The sequence below is a fragment of the Macrobrachium nipponense genome, chromosome 4, assembly GCF_015104395.2.
Source record: "Macrobrachium nipponense isolate FS-2020 chromosome 4, ASM1510439v2, whole genome shotgun sequence".
NCBI classification, from domain to species: Eukaryota; Metazoa; Arthropoda; class Malacostraca; order Decapoda; family Palaemonidae; genus Macrobrachium; species Macrobrachium nipponense.
In genome coordinates this window covers 29466897-29488972 of record NC_061100.1, presented here as the reverse complement: position 1 = coordinate 29488972, position 22076 = coordinate 29466897, and the positions used below count along the sequence as shown (strand labels likewise).

General features: G+C 39.7%; 1 protein-coding gene across 1 annotated transcript in view; it reads right to left on the bottom strand.

Moving 5' to 3' along the window:
• LOC135211626 (uncharacterized) overlaps nucleotides 1-22076 on the bottom strand; it is a 234915-nt gene that overhangs the window by 2365 nt on the left and 210474 nt on the right. Inside the window, exon 7 of the mRNA XM_064244910.1 lies at nucleotides 6639-7078. Within this exon, the coding sequence (XP_064100980.1) occupies nucleotides 6639-7078 (440 nt within the window). The remainder of the gene's footprint in view (nucleotides 1-6638; nucleotides 7079-22076) is intronic.

Here is a 22076-nt window from a genome sequence, read left to right as displayed (position 1 = left end):
TATATATATGTATATATATATATATATATATATATGAAGAAGCCAGGTATTATGTCGTACCTCTAAGTTGTCGTGCTCGACAACTTGAAGAAATTAGCCTCAGATAATATTTACATAGATAAATTTTGTCATTTGATTAACATTTGCGTTGAATCTACAATTTTTGAGTTTAATGGTTCGTTCTATCAACAAAAATCCGGGGTCTCGATGGGCTCACCCCTCTCCCCTATATTGGCTAACTTATGTATGGAATTTTTCGAAAAGGTTTACGTTGACACACTACCGGAAGACATCAAGCCTGAAATTTGGGTTAGGTATGTAGATGATGTTTATTGTTTATAGACACGGCGAGGAAGCCTTTCGTAGGTTTAGAGTTGCTTAATGGTTTTTTGCCCTCTATTAAATTTACAGTGGAAAAGGAAATGGAAAATAGGCTTCCCTTTCTAGATATGGTAGTTCATAGAGACACAGTGAGTAGTGACTTTAAATTCAGCGTGTATAGGAAGAACACCCACACAAACACCTATATTCATTACTTTTCATATCATGAACCGAAAGTAAAGCACAACGTTTTAACCAATTTGTTTTTTCGAGCATACCGAATATGTGATCCCCAGTTCATTGACGCCGAAATAAATTTCTTGGTAGATAGTTTTACTAAACTGTTTTACCCAAAGTTTTTATACTACAGTCTCTATCTAAAGCTAGATCGATGTTTTACGCCCCTCATGATATAACTGAAAAGGCAGATTTTAAGGCATCTCTTGCTCTTCCTTATAATAGAGAACTTAATAAATTTTCTAGGCAGCTTAAAGGAAAAAAGAACGGCTTCAACGTAGTTTTTCAGTACAACAGTACAATCAAGAAGAAACTCATTAAAAATAACCCGGGTAATAGAGAGAATGTAGGAGTATATGTAATACCTTGTAGTGATTGCAATGAATGTTACGTGGGAGAAAGCGGACGTTCCATTGATAAGAGAAGGGAAGAACACGTTGCTGCTTGCAGAAGGGGAAGTTCATACAGTGCAATTGCGCAACATACATGGGAGAAAAACCACGCAATAAATTTTAAAGGTACCAAGGTTGTTTTTGCATGTAACGACCGGACTTTGAGACGAGTAGTAGAAGGGGCGTTAATTTCATTAAACGAGACCTTTGCAGGAAATACTGGCATTACAGAAAATACAGCTATTTGTGAAGAGATATGTAGGAAAGGGAAAATTTCAAACTTTAGAAATATATGTGCCAATAATGATGCTGCTTCCTCTCCTGTTTACTCCACTCAGGTCATTTCTCCAACAAACCACCCAACCACCATAGAACAAGCAGTTGACAATAGAAACATTCCCCCACGTAGATCAAGACGAATTCTGGAAAGAACGAGGGCTCAACCGCCTGATCATTCATAACATGAACTAGCTGTTACCTAACCGTTGTTTTTTCAAATGTTTGTGCTCTTACTTGTTAGTTCCTTGAGGTGACATATCACACTTTAGTGAACAAGACCACAGTTGATGCTCGAAAGCTCTAATCCTATACAAGAACTATATATTTTAAACTACAAGAGGAATTTACTTCATTGTGGATTGTATCCCAATATATATATATATATATATATATATATATATATATATATATATATATATATATATATAACAAGGAGCTGAAGGAGACGTCATGAACTAGTATTTATCCGTTTATTAAACATGCTGACGTTTCGAGGACACAACCTCATTTTCAAAGCTGAAAAACGCAATTATAATATATGAAAATGTTACAAAGATTTAAGAATTAAGAAATTTACAAATTAAAAAATATTAAAACTAAAAAAAATAAAAATTAAACAATCTAATATTCAACAGACAGAATGCAAGAAACAGACCGTTACCTTTCAGGAGGGGAACCAAGGACCTAATGACATCAAAAACAGACAGGGGCACACTCAAGACAGGTACATTATTGTGGAGGTAGTTTGATAGTTTAAAGAAGGGACAAGCTTCTTAATGTATACAGATTCAGTTATTGCTAACTGATGAGGTGAGGTGGCGCTGGAGAGAATTATAAAATGTTTATAATCAATATGTTTACATTTTTTGGCATGATCACGTACATTAGAAAATTCTGGATTAGTTAATTTATTACCTGTTCTGTAACAAACTCCCCGTTGTCCATAAATTGTTCGGAATTTTTGACCGAGTAATGGTGACTTATGGAACGATGTATGGTTTGCCCAAGGTGCATAAGGACGGTGTCCCTATTAGACCAATTCTTGCTTCTTACGAAACCTCTAATTATAAGATGGCTAAGTTTTTAGTGCCCTTATTAAATGAATTTTCTATAAATAATTATTCAGTCAAAAATTCCGAACAATTTAGGGACAACTTTCTTATGCAAGATTCTGATTTATTTATGGTAAGCTTGGATGTCGAGTCTCCTTTTACCAATGTCCCTGTGGAAGAGACAATACAAATAATCTTAGACAACATTTTTACCCAATGATATATTTTATTTCACGGTTTTAATTATGATAATTTTAAGAAAATGTTGCAACTGGCAGTGCATGACACTGCCTTTATTTTTAATAATACAGCTTACACTCAGGTTGAAGGTATGGCCATGGGCAGTCCTTTTGGCCCAGTTTTTTCTAACATCTTTTTGTGCCATCTAGAGGAACAGTTGCTGGACAAATGTCCCCTCTCTTTTCTGCCTTTATTTCACAAACGATACGTAGACGATACCTTTTTACTTTTTAGAAATAAAGAGCAAGCTGATCAGTTTCTTGAATGCGCCAATCTAGCCCATCCCAACATTAAGTTTACGATTGATTACGAAGAAAACAATAAACTTGCATTTTTGGATAAACTTGTGTCCCAAAACGATCAGGGCTTCTGTACTTCTGTTTTTAGAAAGCAAACATTTACTGCTTTAGGTACAAATTTTTATAGCAGTTGTCATTTTGATTTAAAATTAACCTCCTTAACCCTTAAACGCCTATTGGGCGTATTATACGTCGACTAAAATTGTCTGTTGGGTGCTTAATTGACGTACAATACGTCGACTACAAAAAGTTTTTAAAAATATTTGCTGAAAAATAGTTATAGGCCTAGTTTGCAAAATTTTAAATCACGCGCCTTGAGGGATGCTGGGAGTTCACGGATCAAGCTGTTGTTTTGTTTACAAGTGTTACCCAGCCGTGCATGTGCGAATTACATTCTTCTCGCACCTGCAACCATCAGCAACTCGTCGTCGGAGAGCGATCTCTTGCTGCATTCGTGTTTTGCAGAACTTTTGGGAATGTTAAAGTATTTGTGACGTAATAGGACGTTCACAGAGATGTCCTAACGTCGTCAGGAGCGTGAAAGGTGCGTATTGCCTGTCGGTTGTGATAGTGTGAGGCGAGTTTTAGACTTGGATGCTGGAGAGGGACCAAGCACCCAAGGTGACCCAGCTTTCCAACGCCGTGTTGTGCGACCTCGTGTGGCCGGAAGTGTCCAAGGACCACATCCTGTGCCTTTTACAACCCCAAGGAAGCATCAAGGTGTCCTGAGGGGCATTCATAAACATTTTGGAGGCCTCCAACAAAAGGACATTGATGAATACTTGTTGGAGCTCGATCGAGAGCAGCTCGAAATTCCTCATTTTGATGGCAGTTGGTCATTTAGTGATGAAATATGGTGTAAAATTATTTTCTATTACGGAGTCCAACACTGGATATGTCGTGGACTTCTCGGTGTATTCCGGTGTCTTCTCCACGCTGTGTGACACTGTGTTCGGTCTTGTGCAATTGTAAGCTAAAACTCTTACAGTCTAGTAATATTCAATCAATTACTTTCATTTTACAACAAACGGGAAGTCTCTAGCACAACATTTCAATTTATGGTGATTTTTTGAAAAAACCTTTTTCCTTCCCTCCGCTCACGGTAACTCGCCCGAAAATCTCAGAAATGCTTGAGTCACCTTGCCGTAATTTTCGCACTGTTTTCTATTAGGCCTTACATAAAGTGTTATACATGAAAATGTGTGCAATTTCATGTAGAATGCAAAAAAAAAAAAAAAAATAACTCATGGTTGTAGCTTTTATCAGTTTTGAAATATTTTCATATAAATCACGTTAAATAGAAAAAATTCGACCTTTGGTCAACTTTAATTCGACCGAAATGGTCAAAAACTCCAATTGAAAGCTAAAAGTCTTAAATTGTTGTAACATTCAATCAATTACCTTCATTTTGCAACAAACGGTAAGTCTCTAGCACAATATTTCGATTTATGGTGGATTTCTAAAAAAACCTCTTTTTACGTCCGCGCGTTACGAATTCATGCATCATTTTGTGATAATATTTTCTCTGTGTTGCTTTGATCGTTTTACAATTTGTTATATACCAAAATCATTGCAATTTAGTGCACAATACAACGAAAAAAGAGTAACTCATTAGCTTTAGCCGTTTTGCTCACAGCGCGATTTGTATAATTATATGTGAAATTTATTTTTTGCGCTGTCATATATTCCAATATTTATATAAAATCATTTTTTTTCCATTTCTGATGGTTGCATACTAAACTTCAGGCAATGACAAAAAAAAGGAGTTAAAAATGAACTCTTAATCTTAAAAGCTAAGCGTGCTGTGATTTTTTGAAAAAAACCTTTTTACCGTTTCGGCGCTAACTCCAGAACGCCGCCAGCATACGAGACACTTTGGGAAATAGAGGCTCGGCATTTAAGGGTTAAGTGCTCTCTTCCACAGGGCCTATCCAATACTTTATCTTCCACTTGGTTTGGTTTCTACCAAGAAATCTCATTTCTCCAGAACAAGCTTTTTTTTTTTTAAACAATTGCATAACCTTCTTAATTGTAAGTTTGTTCCTCTTTTTAATATTTCTACTGTACTCAAGTTGGCATTTTACTTTAGTATTCCTTTTATTCATAAGTCTTTTTATGTACAGCTAAATGACCTTATTCACCGACACCTTCTGGCAGTTAACAGTAGAGTTATACCCAAGAACCCATTAACCATTGCTTCTTTTTTTTAGACATAAAGAACAAACTAACCTCCTTGATGACTTCCAACGTCGTTTATTTACATACTTGCCCCAAATGTAAGGTGGGGCTTCTCGTCACCTACTAAAAGTCAGAATTGATTGTCATCGGGGAGTTAGTAACAGAACAGGTAATAAATTAACTAATCCAAAATTTCTAATGTACGCGATCATGCCAAAAAAAGTAAACAACATATTGAATATAAACATTTTAAAATTTTCTCCAGAGCCACCTCACCTCATCATTTACCAATAACTGAAACTTTATACATTAAGAAGCTTGTTCTCTCTTTAAACAATCAAACTACCTCCACAACACTGTACCTGTCTCTGTTTTTTGTCATTAGGTCCTTGGTTTCCCTACTGAAAGGTAGCGCCCTGTTTCTTGCATTCTGTCTGTTGAATATTAGATTTTTTTTATTTTTTATTTTTTAAAAGCTTTAATATATTTTAATTTGTAATTTTCTTAATTCTTAAGTCTTTGTAACATTTTTATATATTATAATTGCGTTTTTCAGCTTTGAAAATGAGGTTGTGTCCTCGAAACGTCAGCATGTTTAATAAACGGACGAATGCTAGTTCATGACGTCTCCTTCAGCTCCTTGTTTTATGTTGGTTGATAGCAACGCTTCCCATGTCCATATATATATATATTATTATTATATATATATATATATATATATATATATATATAGATATATATATATATAATATATATATATATATATATATATATGGACATGGGAAGCGTTGCTATCAACCAACATAAAACAAGGAGCTGAAGGAGACGTCATGAACTAGCATTCGTCCGTTTATTAAACATGCTGACGTTTCGAGGACACAACCTCATTTGTATATATATATATATATATATAATAATATATATATATATATATATCTATATATATATATATATATAATAGGGTGCGTTAACGTATCATACTAAAACGTCACGAAACCATGTTTGAATAATTCACTGTAGTTATTAGCAAATGACGATCATAGTATGAGAGACATAGGTATATTTAAGAGGCGTTTACTTTCTGCACCCAATCTGGTGCTGTTAATTTTCCGAGGAAATTAAATGTAAACAAGTGTCACTTGGATAACGGGATATTCCTTGCAGCTAGCAGCTGTTGTATAGCTCGAATATGAGTATTATTATTATTATTATTATTTATTTATTATATTATTAGTATTATTATTATTATTATTATTATTATTATTATTATTATGAAGATGAAAACTATTCATATGAAGCAAGCCCACCAAAGGGGCCATTTGACTTGAAATTCAAGCTTCCAAAGATTATGGCGTTAATTCGACAGAAGTAACAGAAGGTAAAAATGGAAAATACACATAGAGGGGACAAAGAAAGTTATTTACATTATTTTCTTGAAATATATTAAAGAGTTTTGTTTTTCGCAAAGACGGAATTCTTTCTGTGGAGATGTTGGGAAAATGAGAGAGAGAGAGAGAGAGAGAGAGAGAGATAGAGAGAGCGAGAGAGGGTGGGGGTGGTGTGGGGGGGGGGGCCGTAGGGGGATTAGGGTACGCACAGAATAGAAACAAAAACAGACTTGATTACTCGTTGCTACTTACTCTGAAATAATTGTAGGATTCTCGCCTTTAGGAAACGCCAAGTTTTTATAGTAACCAGAAGAATCTGATTTCGTTCTTGGGGCATCAACGGGACCCTGCCTTTTCTTGTCTTCTGGGCTATTTCCTCGTTCTCTTTCCATACATTCTTCCTCTCTCCTTTTGTTAGCCATGTCTCCTCTCCCTACGCCACCCACTCCTACTATCGGTTCTCTCAACGATCTCCCTCCCTTCATTCTCACTCGCCACTGGTCACTTCTCGTTCGACTTTCGTCTCCTGCCCTCACGTCCTCCCCCTCTCGCTCCCTCCCCACTGTTCCTCTTCTTCTTCCTCTTCTTCCCCCGACAGCGTCACCTCTGCTGGACGTGGCCACGAAAGAGTGTGAGATGAAGTGTTGCTTGTAGAGGCACGGGAAGAAAGTGATGAGAAATGTCCTCCGAAACTGGGAAATTTGGAGAAAAGAGTTTGTTAGTATTCTTTATTATCATCATTATTATTATTATTTAGAACAAACTTCACGATGAGAGTTGACGCATATAAACCAACGTAGACTCAAAAAGGTTTAGCTGATATAAACTTATTACTATACTTCCTAATATAATAATAATAATAATAATAATAATAATAATAATAATAATAATAATAATAATAATAAGACGAGTGGCTGAAGAGTGCATAGGAAGAGGGACTAATAAAAGTAGACGAAAACACAGAAATATACAGAGACAGGAGAACGGCAAACAGAATAGAGGAATGGCACAACAAACCAATGCACGGACAACACATGAAACAGACTAAAGAACTGGTCAGCGATGAAACATGGCAATGGCTACAAAGGGGAGAACTCAAGAAGAAAACAGGAATGATAACAGTGGGACAAGATTAGGCCCTACGAACCAGATGTGTTCAAAGAACGATAGATGTAAATAACATCTCACCCATATGCAGGAAATGCAATATGAAAAACGAGACCATAAACCACATAACAAGCGAATGTCCAGCACTTGCACAGAACCAGTACAAAAAGAGGCATGACTCAGTAGCAAAAGCCCTTCTCTGGAGCCTGTGCAAGAAGCACCAGCTACCTTGCAGTACGAGAATCAACCTGAAGGAGTGATAGAAAACAACCAGGCAAAGATCCTCTGGGACTATGGTATCATAACAGATAGGATAATACTTGCAAATAGACCAGACGTAACGCTGATTGACAAAATCAAGAAGAGAGAGTCACTCATTGATGTCGCAATACCATGGGACACCAGAGTTGAAGAGAAAGAAAGGAAAAAAATGGATAAGTATCAAGACCTGCAAATAGAAATAAGAAGGATATGGGGTTATGCCAGTGGAAATTGTACCCATAATCACAGGAACATTAAGCATGATCCCAAGATCCCTGAAAGGAATCTGAAAAAACTAGAGGCTGAAGTAATTCCAGGACTCATGTGGAAGAGAGTGCTCCTAGAAACAACGCACACAGTAAGAAAAGTGATGGACTCCTAAGGGAGCAGGAACCCTGCACTATAAGTACCACCCAGTCGAATTGGAGGACTGTGATGGAATGCCCCCCACCCCTCAAATAATAATCCAACAATGTGGAAGTTACTAACAGGTATTATCAATGAAAAGCTATGCAACTACCTAGAGGTACAAACACCATCCCCACCAACAGAAAGGCTGCAGAAGGAAGTGTTGGGGCACAAAGACCAGCTTCTGACAGACAAAATGGTAATGAAGAATAGTAAGAGAAGGAAAACCAACCTAAGCATGGCATGGATTGACTACAAGAAAGCCTTCGACATGATACCATACACTTGGCTAATCGAATGTCTGAAAATACATGGGCCAGAGGAAAACACCATCAGTATCCCAAAAGATACAATGTGCAACTGGAATACTGTACTTACAAGCTCTGGGATAAGACTAGCAGAGGTTAACATCAGGACAGGGATCTTTCAAGGCGACTCAATTACAACAATTCTTCGTAGTAGCCATGATTCCCATGATAAAAGTACTGCAGGAGATGGATGCAACAGAATTAACCAAATGATGTTCATGGACGACATCAAGTTGTATGGTAAGAGCATCAAGGAGATAGATAACATAAGACGTGAAAAAATTAAATGCATGGGATTTTTCGCTTCAAACTCATGCCAAATCTGTAGGGTCTGACAGAATGGTGGGAACTTACTAGATAAGGCACGTCATAGATGTGATTGTTATTGCGCATTTTATTGAAATGCACATACAAACTGCAGCATGCAACGTCATATTTCGTCTCATCACTTATTTTAATGGTTTGGTGTAAGTTTGAAACCCTTAAGCTCAACTATTTACAGATAAAATAAGCCAATTAGCAACCGCCTGGATAGGGAAGGCAGACCGTTGTGTGATTGACTCATGCTATGCGCTTATCTTTCCAGGGTTCCCATCCGAGACAAATGTGTGGGTTGGTCTCCTGATTGAGTTGAACCAGTAGATAGTATAACAATTGGGAACTGTAAGTGCTCCTTATGTCTTTAAGGTGTGATTGATTGAGTAAATATAACTGTCATGTTTGCATACTGCGGTGGTGTAATGTTGGGTGTAACTAAATTGCAGAGGTTTCCTTGAGTTTGAAGCTGATAGCATAGCCCATATGTTTCATGTTTCGAGTATGGTTGCAGTAAATTCATCAGTGCATTTTTGGAGAGTTGAGTGATTGCTATGTGAGGGTGATTGTTGAGATGGATCTATTTTTGTAAATAAAACTAGAAAAAACCTGAGACATGACTCCTTTATCCTTTACATGGGGGTTAAGTCACTTTCGTAATTCGTTGGTTGATCGTGCAGTCTAGTGGCACAATGGACGCAGTGACGTCTGTTGAGGAAATGCTGTCCCCCGTGAAAAGCTAGGCATGGCATGGTATTCAGAGTTTTGGTGGTAGGGCACTTGCAGTTGCCAGCCCATTTGCCCTAGAATAAGGGCATAGAAATTGAGATTTACCATAGGCCCAGAGGCCTGATAGCTAGCCTAGAATCTAGAGATCTTCCCCTCTGGAACAGGAGGTATAATTTAGCTGTTGTATACATCGGAGGGAATGATTTTGTTATTTTTCGGAAGACTCCATCCACCTCCAACATTAAAATTTATATTTTTCTTGGGAAAAACACATAAAAACAAAAAACTTGTTTTCAGTTCATAACCTTCACAAATTTTTAATAACAGAGAAAAAAAAATACTCAAATTACAATTAGTCAGGAATTTTTTCTAATTCCATTGTTGATGTTCACGATGTCACACCGGGTAGCTCTTGTTATGTTCGTATGTTTGTTTCCACTCCTGACAATAAGCACTGTGACAATTTTGCCTACATGTGCAATGACTCCACCCACTAAGCAAGATTCTCCAATGAGAATACAGTACCTGCAGTAAAAGCATTACTATTGTCAACTTATTTTTGGTGGACTTCATCAGATCTGTTTTAGGATAACAACCTGTTTACGCATGTGTTCCCCTCAGGCGTTTATTATCCCTGCTGACCTAGCTGAGTTTCATTTCGAATCAGGCAATCACTATTCAGATTGATTATATTCAGTAGTTTTCTTTCCTTTTTCCATGGATGTCGTTGAAAAAGGCAGTTCAAATTGAAATTGAAATCTTTCCTTGTTGGAAAATACGATCATTCAATTCCAATATCAGTTTAGTCATGGCTGGCACTTGTGGTGGAGCTTGTAACGTAACTAAGTACGAGGCTATCAGCTGTTTTTTTAAGAAAAATGTAGAAGCTCTGCAATTTTTGAGAGATCACGGCATCCTTCCTAAGGAAGTAGTGTCTGGAGTGTGGCAAAGAGTGTGTTTTACGCTCCGATAGGCATTATTGGCAATGTAACACCAAAATCTGAAAACCTAAAACAAAAAAGTGTGTTTCTTGCAACTTTTCTGTCAGCGATTATAAGAGGTCATTTTTAGATAAGTGCCATTTCCAACCTTGGAAAGTGGTACTTTTTGTAAACGCATGGTTGAGGAAGCAGTTTGCTCACGATCAAATTTTCCAGAATTTGAATCTCAAAGCTGAAACAACTGTCAACTGGAGGAGTTTCCTCTAAAAAAACCCAGCCTTTTTACACGCATGGGTAATACTTATGTACGCTGCTTCAGTACTCGATAATGCTGTCACATCCTGCTTTCTACTCCTCCATCTAATAGGACCATTAGAGAGTTTAAAAACATATCCTGAAACAGACTTTCTCCCTCCAAAGTCATTTGGATGCATCAGGAAAACCTGTCACGTCATTTTCAGATTTTGAATAATTAATTCCAAACTCCATAGTTCTCTTCAGATATCTGAAAATTCTCAGAACAGCATGCCAGTGCTTCTGACCATAACTATAATTGAATTGACTCAAATAATTCACAGCATAAGTAATATCAGGTCTAGTACATAATGACAAGTACAGCAATCCACCAATCGCTTGTTGATACGGCACATCTTTGGGACAGTCTTTACTTTTATGTAACAATAGACCACTTTCAATTGGAGTCTTAGCACTAACACAATTTAGCATTTCAAATTTAGACAACATTTTTTTACAATAGGCTCTTGGTCCAACTTGACACTTATCTCAGTCCTCGTTACTCTCATACTAAGACATTCTGAAACTTCTCCCAAACCCCCGGTAGGAAAATTACTAAACAGTGCAGTCTTCAATTTTTCAACATGGCACATATCAAAAAATACGGAAAAATCATCAACATAAAGTGCAACAATGACAAGTTTGGCTCCTTTCTTCCACACGTTGACGCATGGTTCATACATAAACTGTTTGAAACCAACTCCAACAAGAATATGTACTTTCTCATACCAACATCTACTTGCTTGTTTGAGCCCATACACCTTATTCAGTTTGCACACTTTACCATTATCCTTTACAAAACCTTCAGGCTGTAGAAATGCCAACATGGTGAATTTGCAGATCAAGTTTAAAAGTTTAACAGACAGAGAAAAGAAAAGTCTCAGCGTACTGTATCTAACAACTGGGGAATAGGTATCTCAAAAATCAATACCATATTTTTGTGAGCATCCCACAGCTACCTGTCTAGCTTTGAACTTAGCAACATCCCCATCACAATTCCGCTTAATCTTAAAAACTCATTTACATTTTACAACATTTTTACCAACAGGCTTCTCAACAAGATCCCACACATTATTTTCTATGTAAGACTGAATCTCTTCGTTCATAGCATTTTTCCAGGGCCTGACTAACAGTATTTGATTCAAAGTGATCTTCAAACACAAATACCACAATAAAAAATGCAGTATACATCTCAAAATCAGGAAACTCTTTCCTTTTTCTGTCTCTCAGTGGGTACCTCCTATCTTGCACATTCTCATTGATTTCCCCACTAATTCTTTTACTTACATTTCCCCCCCTCAAAGTCACCATGTTCAGTTTTAAGGAACTCACCTTCTTCCTCATCAACAGGAACTTCCTCTATATCATTTCTCTCGACCAAATCAGCCACTGGAGAATAAACACATCATTTACACCTGTCACACCCACAGAGCAAGCAGTAAACTTACCTTCATCAAACTTAACACTATGCTCAACAGAAATACCCTTTGGTTTATCAGGACTGAACAAGCGATACAATTTGCTCTTCTGTCATACCCAACAAATAACAAACGCTTGCTTCTTGCATCCAATTTGTCACCTTAACCTGCTTAGGTACATGCACATATGCATTACAACCAAATCTCTCAAATTAGAATAATCCACAGGCAGTCCAGTGATTCTCTCTCTCTTCAGGAATACAATTATTAGCACCAGTATGGGGTACTTTGGGTGCAATGTAAATTCCACCCACGAAAATTCCACTCACGACAATTTCGCCCAGAAAATTCCACCCACGAAAATTTCACCCATGTATTCCAACCACGAAATTTCCACCCAAAAAAGATTGAATAAATGGAAAATATGGGAAATAGAAACACAGATAATGTAAAAAAAAGAATTTATCTTTGAATCAGGTGAAAATATAAAAATACAAAATTATAAACATTTCAATGCATTTTAATTAGTTAAAATCTGTTCTTAATTCAACCTGTATCAGATGATAATATAAAGAAAAACATATATAAAATTTTATTCAGGCAAACTATGTGGTATAGTACCTTTTAAAAATTCGATAATGCGTGATGGTTCTTAATTTTCTACGATATGTATGTCTTTCATTTACAGACTTGTATTTTTTTCTTTTTTAGCCGCGTCTTCACGTCTTAGATTAATAATTTTAGGTTAGGTAAGAGCCTCCACTTATTGGAGTGAAGAGCAAAGTGCCCACAAATTTGGATGGATACTTGTTAGCGACGCTCTTAGAGCACTATTAAAATTCGAGGGAAACACCTTCCCTTAACAACGAAATGGATCGTGAATAGCTGGGTCCAGAGATTTGGAGAAGCCTTAAACTTTCCATCACAGGACCATATGTTATTTGCAGATAGATCACCCAACCCTGCTTCCGTTGGAAATATTAAAATAATGTCCAAGCCCTCTTTACCACTATCATACGCTAAGAAAAGTGATCCATCAGGATGATATTCATAAGAATCTGGAATTTCATATCCTGTGCGAGATGTCGGAGGAGCAGGAATCCCTAAAGTAGTTCGTCTCCAGTTCTGAATATTACGGGAAAAGCAGTACACATTTTGTAGCCGTGATTTTCCATTCTCGTCTAGTGGCGCCTGCAATTATATCTATGGTCTATGATCCACATCCTCCATAAACTGTATCACGCATTGCACTCACAACAACTCGTGCTTCAATAGCTGCTTGTGAAGTGGCATGAGTATGCTTACCCAAACAATACAACAATGTAGGCTCATTACAATTACAAGGCGTGTGAATACGAGCCTTGCTGCCTTGATAAAATACTTCGCATCGCCAATATGTTTTCGTTTTGGCGGAATTATCTCTGTTTCTAGTATACATAGTTTCCTCGTCACACAATTTATTCTTTCTCTTTTCACTTGTAATAAATTTAAGGCCATTGTAAATATTCAAAACATAAAATGGCTTCAATAAATAGACTAAACAAGAAATGGCTCTAGTTATTTTATGGAGGTCTCACCAACGAAACCTTAAAGAAGACAACTATTTAAATTAAGTAAACAAAATTTCAAATGCACTTCTGTAAAGATAGTGGTTGTTTAATGAAGATAGTTCTTTAAATTAATTACTATTATGTACAGATGGTGGTTGTTAAATAATGATGCTTGTTTAATGATGATAGTTGTTTTAATTTAATTAAACAGAAAGAGGGGGAAAGAGACTGAGGAACAAAAAAATGTTATTAGATAAAATTTTCGAAGGGTGGAATTTTCGTAGGTGGAATTTTCCATGGGTGGAATGTTCGTGGGTGGAATTTTCTGGGAGGAATTTTTGTGGGTGGATTTTCGTGGGTGGAACTTTCGGACCACTTTACTTTGTTCTAAACATACACAACAATATTGACAGCTTCTGCCCATAATTTCTTTGAATATTAAGCGTTAAACATCATACTTCTAGGCTTTAAATGTTGACCTATTTTGCCTTTCGGCAACACCATTCTGCTCAGGGGTATACCTAACAGATCTCTGTTATACAGTTCCCTTACTCTTAAAAAAATAACGCAAATCATTATTAATAAATTCACCTCCATTATCAAATCTGAAAACCTTCTGTACTTTTCCTTTCTGAGTTTTACATTGAGCAACATATTCCATAATTCAGTCCTTGGTTTGTTTCTTATTCGCTATAAAATAAACACTGACGAATTTAGAATAATCGTCAACAACTGTGAGAGCATACCTGGCTCCACCTAAACTCTCAGGAAGTGGTCCACACAGATCTGTATGTACGAGATCTAGGACTTCTGAAACGTTGGGTGAGATTGAACGTGGAAAACTTTGCCTTGATTGTTTATCTAAAGCGCAAGCAACAAACATGTCATCATTCACATTTGCAAATTTCACATCATCTGAATGAGAACACAAAACCTTAAATTTTTGTTGACCAACATGCCCTAATCTTTGATGCCAGAGATCATAATCTTGAACATTACTTACAAAAGTTGACTTGGTGCCTGGTTTTCCATCAAGAAGATACAAACCATTCTCTCGGCATCCAGTACCCAAAACCATTGTCAACACAATCATCAGCATCAACAAATTGACAACCTTTCGATGTAAAGAGGGCATTAATACCACTGTGGGAAATTTGTTTCACTTAGTGGAAAGATTGAAAGAATATGCACTACAAAATTACGAGGGTAATTCCTTCCACTGAATGTTCTCTGGTAATAGAGTAAATTGTATTTCCGTGCACATTACGAGTTTTCAGACTTGTGTAAAAAAATCCAAAGGATTAATAAATTGCTTCGTAAGTTTAAGTAGGCTCGTTAAAATCAGGTAAGAGTAATTTAGGTAAGTTCAGTTAAACTAATGAGGACTTTGAATAAATTAAGCCAAGGCCATAAGATTCCCCAGGGCAGTTCAGTTTGGTCCTGGAATTCAATTAAGTTTCGACACGGTTAAAGTAAAGCTAAGGTGTGTTAATCATAAATGGTAATGCTAAGTATACAGACTAACCTGATTTTAGCTAAATGTTCTATTATGCCCATGTAATTATATAAACCCATGCAAAATTGTTCAATCTAAGTCTATGCACAATCATTCTCATAAACTCCAATATTACGACAGGCTAACTACGTAAAAGGGCTCTAAGTTTAGTTAAGGTAAGGAAAAGAGGGAATTACGTCTTAAATAAGCAAGTTAGACGTTAATAGACGAAACCGCTTCCTATCGAATGTCCATTGACTCAAATCGTCCGTCCAATCATGGCGACCCAGCCTATATGGAAATTTGTATATCGACCTAGCTTTAAGTTAGCCTAGTTTGGACACACACATCTTAATTCGCTCCTAAACTGAAAACAAATCCTATCTATTTAGTCAGCAAAACCAGTGACCTCTAGTTATATTCGTGGAAATAAATGGGTAAGTTTATAAAATTTATTCTACATACTGGCACTTTCCGAAAACAGATTAGTATGACTGGCTGTTTCAAACTTTGGTTGTAGCTAAGGATTTGGATAAAATATGGGTTAGGATAGGTACAAATACAAACCAATTATCTGAAGGGTTATTAATTTCTACAACCCTATACTAGTACATAAATTAAACTCAAGTCAGAGCTGACGAAACAAGTTGTCGTTCGTCTGCCATGCTGTCTGTTTGAACATGGCCTAAATCGTCTGCGCTCGGCCTTTAGCCCCACAAAAAGAAGTGTATGCCAGGTCAATGGTTCTTATCACTCCCTAAATCAATTAAATCAATCTCTTCAACATGTCAGTGGCGTCTAGGTAGTTAATCAGAACTAATGCTTCACCCTTCAAACATCCCTTCAGGTAATAAAATTTGTCAACAGCTCTCAAGTCTGGATGAGAATGAATGTTAGACTCGAAAACTTCCCAAAAGGGGGACCATTCTCCATCGATCCCTTCAAATTCTGGTAGTGACAAAGACAGCAACTTAACCTTATGCAATGGTCTAACCTCTGTTGCAATATTTTGGGGTTTGGCATCCATGCAAACGATTTTTAGTTTCTCCAAAATTTCAGTGCTTTGCATGATGATTTGGTTGGCATGGCGCTGCTTTGCAGTGAGTTGTGCTCTATCAAGGCCTTGCTCAGAGAACCCTTCTTCTCTAAGTTGACTGAAGTACTTCAAGTTGAGTTCTTCATATTTCTTTATTTGAGACTCTAGCCTGAGACAATATGCCTCCAAGGTCGAGGACTCAACATCACTTGCCCTTTGAATTATGTCAGCAGTGCTTGTGCATAGATCCTTGCAGGTTTCCTCATAAAGTTAGAGGAAATATGCTAATTGTGTCGCAGATATTTTATGAGTTTGAAAGGTAACAATGTTAAAAAATCCCAGGACAACAAAACAGACCTTAAAACATCCCGTTGGGGATGCCAGTCTTCCAATGTGGGAAATTTGTTTCACTCAGTGGGAAGATTGAAAGAATATACACTACAAAATTACGTGTGTAATTCCTGCCTCTAAATGTTCTCTGGTAATATAGTAAATTGTATGAAATAGTTGCTCCATGAGAGACATGATTACAGAGCAGGAACACTGACTCCGCTGGAGACATTGTGTTGGTAAAGGCTACTGAGCATAGACGGGGAATGGTAGAGTGGATTTGAGATGGAACTGTGTAATAGTTGGCATCGTAGCAAGAGGCTATGGAGGAGTGATAATGATAGTTTAAATTTGACAACGTCTTCGAGGGTTGGGTGAGAGAGAGAGAGAGAGAGAGAGAGAGAGAGAGAGAGAGAGAGCAAAATCGGTGGAGGGATGAATGGGAGTGGTTTGATGACGGGCATAAGCATATGGGTATTGTCTGTTGTAGCGATCGCTGAGATTTTCAGTGGAGAATCTGTTACGGAAAGTCATGATATTCAGTCATAGAGTTGGTTTGGCAGTGGTCTTATCCATTCATGGTCAATTGAGAGATTGTGTGATTTGATTGTTTTTGATATTATAAAAATGTTGTGCGTGTTTCTGTCTGGTTGTAGTGAAGTTGAAGAGGTTGGTTGTGCATTTTGATGTCTGTGAGTTGGCGCCTGGGGACAGTGTTGGTGTTGGTGGTTTGTGTGCTGGGGTCAGTTGTTGTATGGTTGTTGTGTTGTTTCGAGCTGTTGGTGTTTGTCTGCACAGTGATTTGTCGGGTTGATAAGTTGTTGTATGGTTGTGGCTCTCAGTTGGTTGTTTTGTGTTGTGATTCTCGGCTGTGGTCGTGTCTCGACTAGCCTAGCCTAGCTATATCCAGCGTACAGCACAGCGCCTAGCCCCGAGTATCTGGTGTCTGTGGTGAGTACATGTGTTTGAGTTTTCTGTGTTCTGTATTTTGGCAAGCCAATTGCCCTGCATGTACAAAGTAATGTAAAGTGGAAAGTGTGGCTGTGGGAAAACTTGTCAGCCGGTACGATTAACATAACTGTGGGGAGATTGCTTGCTTTGTTGCTTGGCATGTGTTCCTGCTACAAGGCGATCTGTAAAGTGTGGAAGTCGGGAAGGGATTTCAAGGCGTAGGGCCATTGGTGGGTGTGTCTCAGTATACAATGGGAGTGTTACTAGGGGCATCCACAGTAGTGAAAGGAGTGTGATTATCTGATTTTGCTTCAATGTCACCCAGAGGAACGAGAGTTGATTCCTCTTAAGACTATACAGGAGCAATTGTGAGTTTGTGTGAACCAGAATGAAGTGTGCGAAGTCGCACAAACCATGACCTGCACGCTGCTAGTCAGAACAGTAAATCTCTTAATTGTATGACAGACAACAGAATATGAAGGTCGAGTGGTAAACAGTTGATGTATTGCATTTGATAGCTATGAATCTTGCCATTGCATGAGGTGCATTAGGCCACTTGAGTTGCTATACTCATTTGAACTTGCATGTATTATATCACTGATTACTACTGACGTGGCCATTTCTATTGAGGCCTTGCAATATGTCTCATGCTTATTATTGATGCTTTTTGTTATGTCTCATGCTTATTATTGATGCTTTTTGAATTGATTCTCATGCCATTGATTTACATTGCTAGTGACACCCAGGTGTATCCATGATTGCTATTGCTATGTACATTGTATTGTAACACATGCATCTACTATTGTATTTTTCTTTGATTGTATGTATTGAATTTCCTTTGGGTGATCACTCTGCATGTCATTGTACTGTAGTCGAGGGCCGACCTCGTCTTGTAGCGCTGCAGACGAGCTTGGGCCACAACTGATTTTGGCGGATTGTCCTCTTAGAGTTTTCTTGCCTAATAATTCCACCTGAGTCTTCCAAACTTTTTTTTGGGGGGTGGAGAATGTCACGAAAAAATTCAGCGTACTGAATGGTGGGAGCTTAGTAGATGAGGCACGTCATAGATGCGATTGTTACTGCACATATTAATGAAATGCACGTATGAGCCGCAGCATGCTATGTCATATTTCGTCTTATCTCTTATTTGAATGGTTTAAGCTCAACTACATAAAGATAAAATAAGCCAGTTAGCAACCGCCTGGAGAGGGAAGTCAGACTGTTGCGTGATTGACTCGTACTATGCACTTGTCTTTCGAGGGTTCCCGTTCAAGACAGATGTGTGGGTTGGTCTCCTACCTGAGTTAAGCCGGTAGATAGTATAACAGTTGGCAACTGTAAGTGTTCCTTATGTCTTTTACACTTTCCACTCCTGCCTCAGCGAAACGAGAGTAGCTCTTAATCCAGGTACCCAGTGCGAAAGTTTTTAAGGATCCCATATTCTCTGCATTATAGTTTGGAAAGGATCTTGAAAGTGGTATCAATGAAAAGATAAATAATTTTCCTAACTTTATGTCCTGTTTTCGTTTGCATAAAATCCATACTTTTCACGAAGGAATGCTAAGAATTTCCCAAAATGCATGGAAAACAATTGATAGAACGGACTTTCCTTAGCAATTTTGGCTTCATAAAACGCGAATATTCTGTTTTCCCTCTTCAAATATGTTCCCCCTTAACCCTTAAACGCCGAATGGACGTATTAAACATAGAGTCAAAATGTCTCCCGTATGCCGAATGGACGTACCATACGTCGACTCAAAATTTTTTTTTTTTAAATTCGCGGAAAAATACTTATAGGCCTACCAGCCGAAAACTTTTGAATCACGCGCCTTGGGGGATGCTGGGAGTTCACGGATTGAGGTGTTGTTTTGTTTACAAGCGCGACCCAAGTGCGCATGCACGAAATCCTTCCTTCTCACTTCAACCAGCATCATCGGCGCATCATCCGACAGCGATCTTTTGGCGCAATCGTGTTTGATTGAATTTGTGCGAGACTTTGAACATTTGTGTTGCTACAGGACGTTCGTAGAGATGTCTGAACTTCGTATGAAACGCGAAAGGCGCGTTTTACCCGTCGGAAGGGATCGTGTTAGAAGAGTTTTGGACTTGGATGCTGGGGAAGGACCAAGCACCCAACCTGACCTCGCTCCTCAATGCCGTTCTGTGCGACCACGTGTCGATGAAAGGGCTTTTAAAGTGTCTCATTTGCCGTTAGTAACCCCAAGGAAGCATCGGGCTGTCCTTAGGGGCATTCGTAGGAATTTGGGAGGGCTCAAACCAAGGGGCATTGACGAATATTTATCAGGGCTCGATCGAGAGTATGTGGCAAGTCCTCATTTTGATGGCGGTTGGTCATCCAGTGATGAGGACATAACTCCCGATGATAGTGATGACGACGAATATTTGCCCCCAATGTCCGTTCGAGGCTCACATCCCAAAAGTGAATTAGAATTCAGTAGTTTTAGTGCATATGAGGGGGAATCTGAGGAGGGGGAGGATGATGATTTTGGTTCTAGTTTTGTTGCCGATGATGATGATACAGAAAGCGAAGGCTTGAGTGAGGGAGATGGGCCAGTGAGGGGGGCTCGTGTGCGAAATCGTACCCGTGCTCGTGCTCGTGCGGATGCGCGCGCAGGGGCATGTAGAGGTCGGATAGTCGCGCCAGCCAAGGTGAAGGTCGGTCGTCCGAGAGCGACGATGGGTAGACAGACGACCCCACACCACCTAACATGCATCCATTCACGGCAAATCCTGGCCTCACCGTACCTGTTCCCCTGACTCCTCTGGGTTTCGTTCAGCTTTTCCTTACGCGGGAATTGCTGGAGTACCTGGTAGCAGAGACGGCGGACTACGCCAGGTACTGCCGTGATGAACTGCGCACGACATTATCGTATTACTGGCGAGGCTGCAACCTCCCTGACATGGCGCATTTTTTGGGGCTCCACGTTTTTTTTGGATTGCTGCCTGCTTCCAACGTCAGGCAATATTGGAGGCTTAATTTTTTCTTAGGTACGCCCAATGTGCCCGGCGTTATGCCCCGTGATACTTTCCTGGCGTTGGACAGATATTTCAACGACTTCAACCGAAGGGCCATACCCCGGAATAACTCTGATCGCCTCATTTTAATGCGCCCAGTGTTGGATTATATTCGTGAACGCTGTAAAACTCTCGTGATTCCTGGAAAGAACCTTTCTTTGGATGAGGGGATGATGCCTTACAAAGGACGTCTAAGCATCAAAGTGTATAACCCCAAGAAGCCGAAGAAATATGGTGTGAAATTTTTTTTTATTACCGAGGCCAACACTGGCTACGTCGTGGACCTTTCGGTGTATTCCGGGGGCTTCTCCACTCTGCGTGACACAGTTTTCAGTCTTGTGGATTGTTTCCGTAACCAGGGATACCACCTGTTAATGGATAATTATTATAACTCGGTATCCCTGGCCCAGGAAACGTATGAAGCAGGTGTTCACGTCAGTGGTACCCTTCAGTTGGTGCGTGGGGCCCCGAATTCCCTCAAGAGGTTCGCTAGCCATCCGCAACATCTGGCAAGAGGAGACGCATTTTCGGTGTCCGAACTTCCTCCCATGATTTAAGATGAGCCATGAACCTGTCCAAGAAGAGATCGTACAGCGGAAGAAGACACGTCGACAGGGCCGAGTTGTGTATGAGCAGTTTCGTGTAGAGCGCCCTACCGTCATTGGGCACTACAACAGGCACATGGGAGGAGATGATCTCTTTGATCAGCTCATCCAGTATTATCCCTTCGCCAGGAGAACCAGGAGGTGGACACAGAAGCTCCTCAAATACATCCTTCAGTTGGCCCTCCAAAATGCCTACATACTGTACTGTGGGTACCGCGGTGACAATCTTCTGAGGTTGTCCTACATACAGTTCCTAGAGGTAGCCGGGGAAGCCCTCATCAACTTTGATCCCAATGAGTGGCCTTCCATGACTGACCCCCTGCCCCGAGCTGTAGATCTGCCCGTAGAGGAAAGGGCAGACCTTAGGGGTGCCTACTTCGGTCATCCTGCTGCCGCCGCCCCTACTGCCGACGCCCCTGCTGCTGATGCCCCTGCTGCCGCCCCTGCTGCCGCCACCCCTGCTGCCGACGCCCCTGCTGCTGACGCCCCTGCTGCCGCTGCCCCTGCTGCCGACGCCCCTGCTGCCACCGCCCCTGCTGCCGACGCCCCTGCTCCGCCGCCCGCCTTTCGTACCGCCGCCCCCGTGCTGGCCGCCCCCGCCGCACCACCCCTCTCGTCGGGTAGTGGACCCTGCGTTGTCGGCTGATGCCAAGGGATCACACACTGGATCTCCTAGAAGGGCGCAGGCAGAAACGGTGCTGGGTGTGCCATATGAATGGCAGAAGGAGAGACACCCGGTTCTTCTGTTGCACCTGCAAGATAGCTCTATGCAGGTTCGGGGAGTGTGACCGCAAATACCACAGTGCGGTCTTCTATTGGAGTGCGACTCAGCGGCGGTCAGGGGAGGGCGCACGGGACCGCGCCCTATCCTAGGGGCCGTAAGGGCGCGCGTCTCCCTCCTCCACC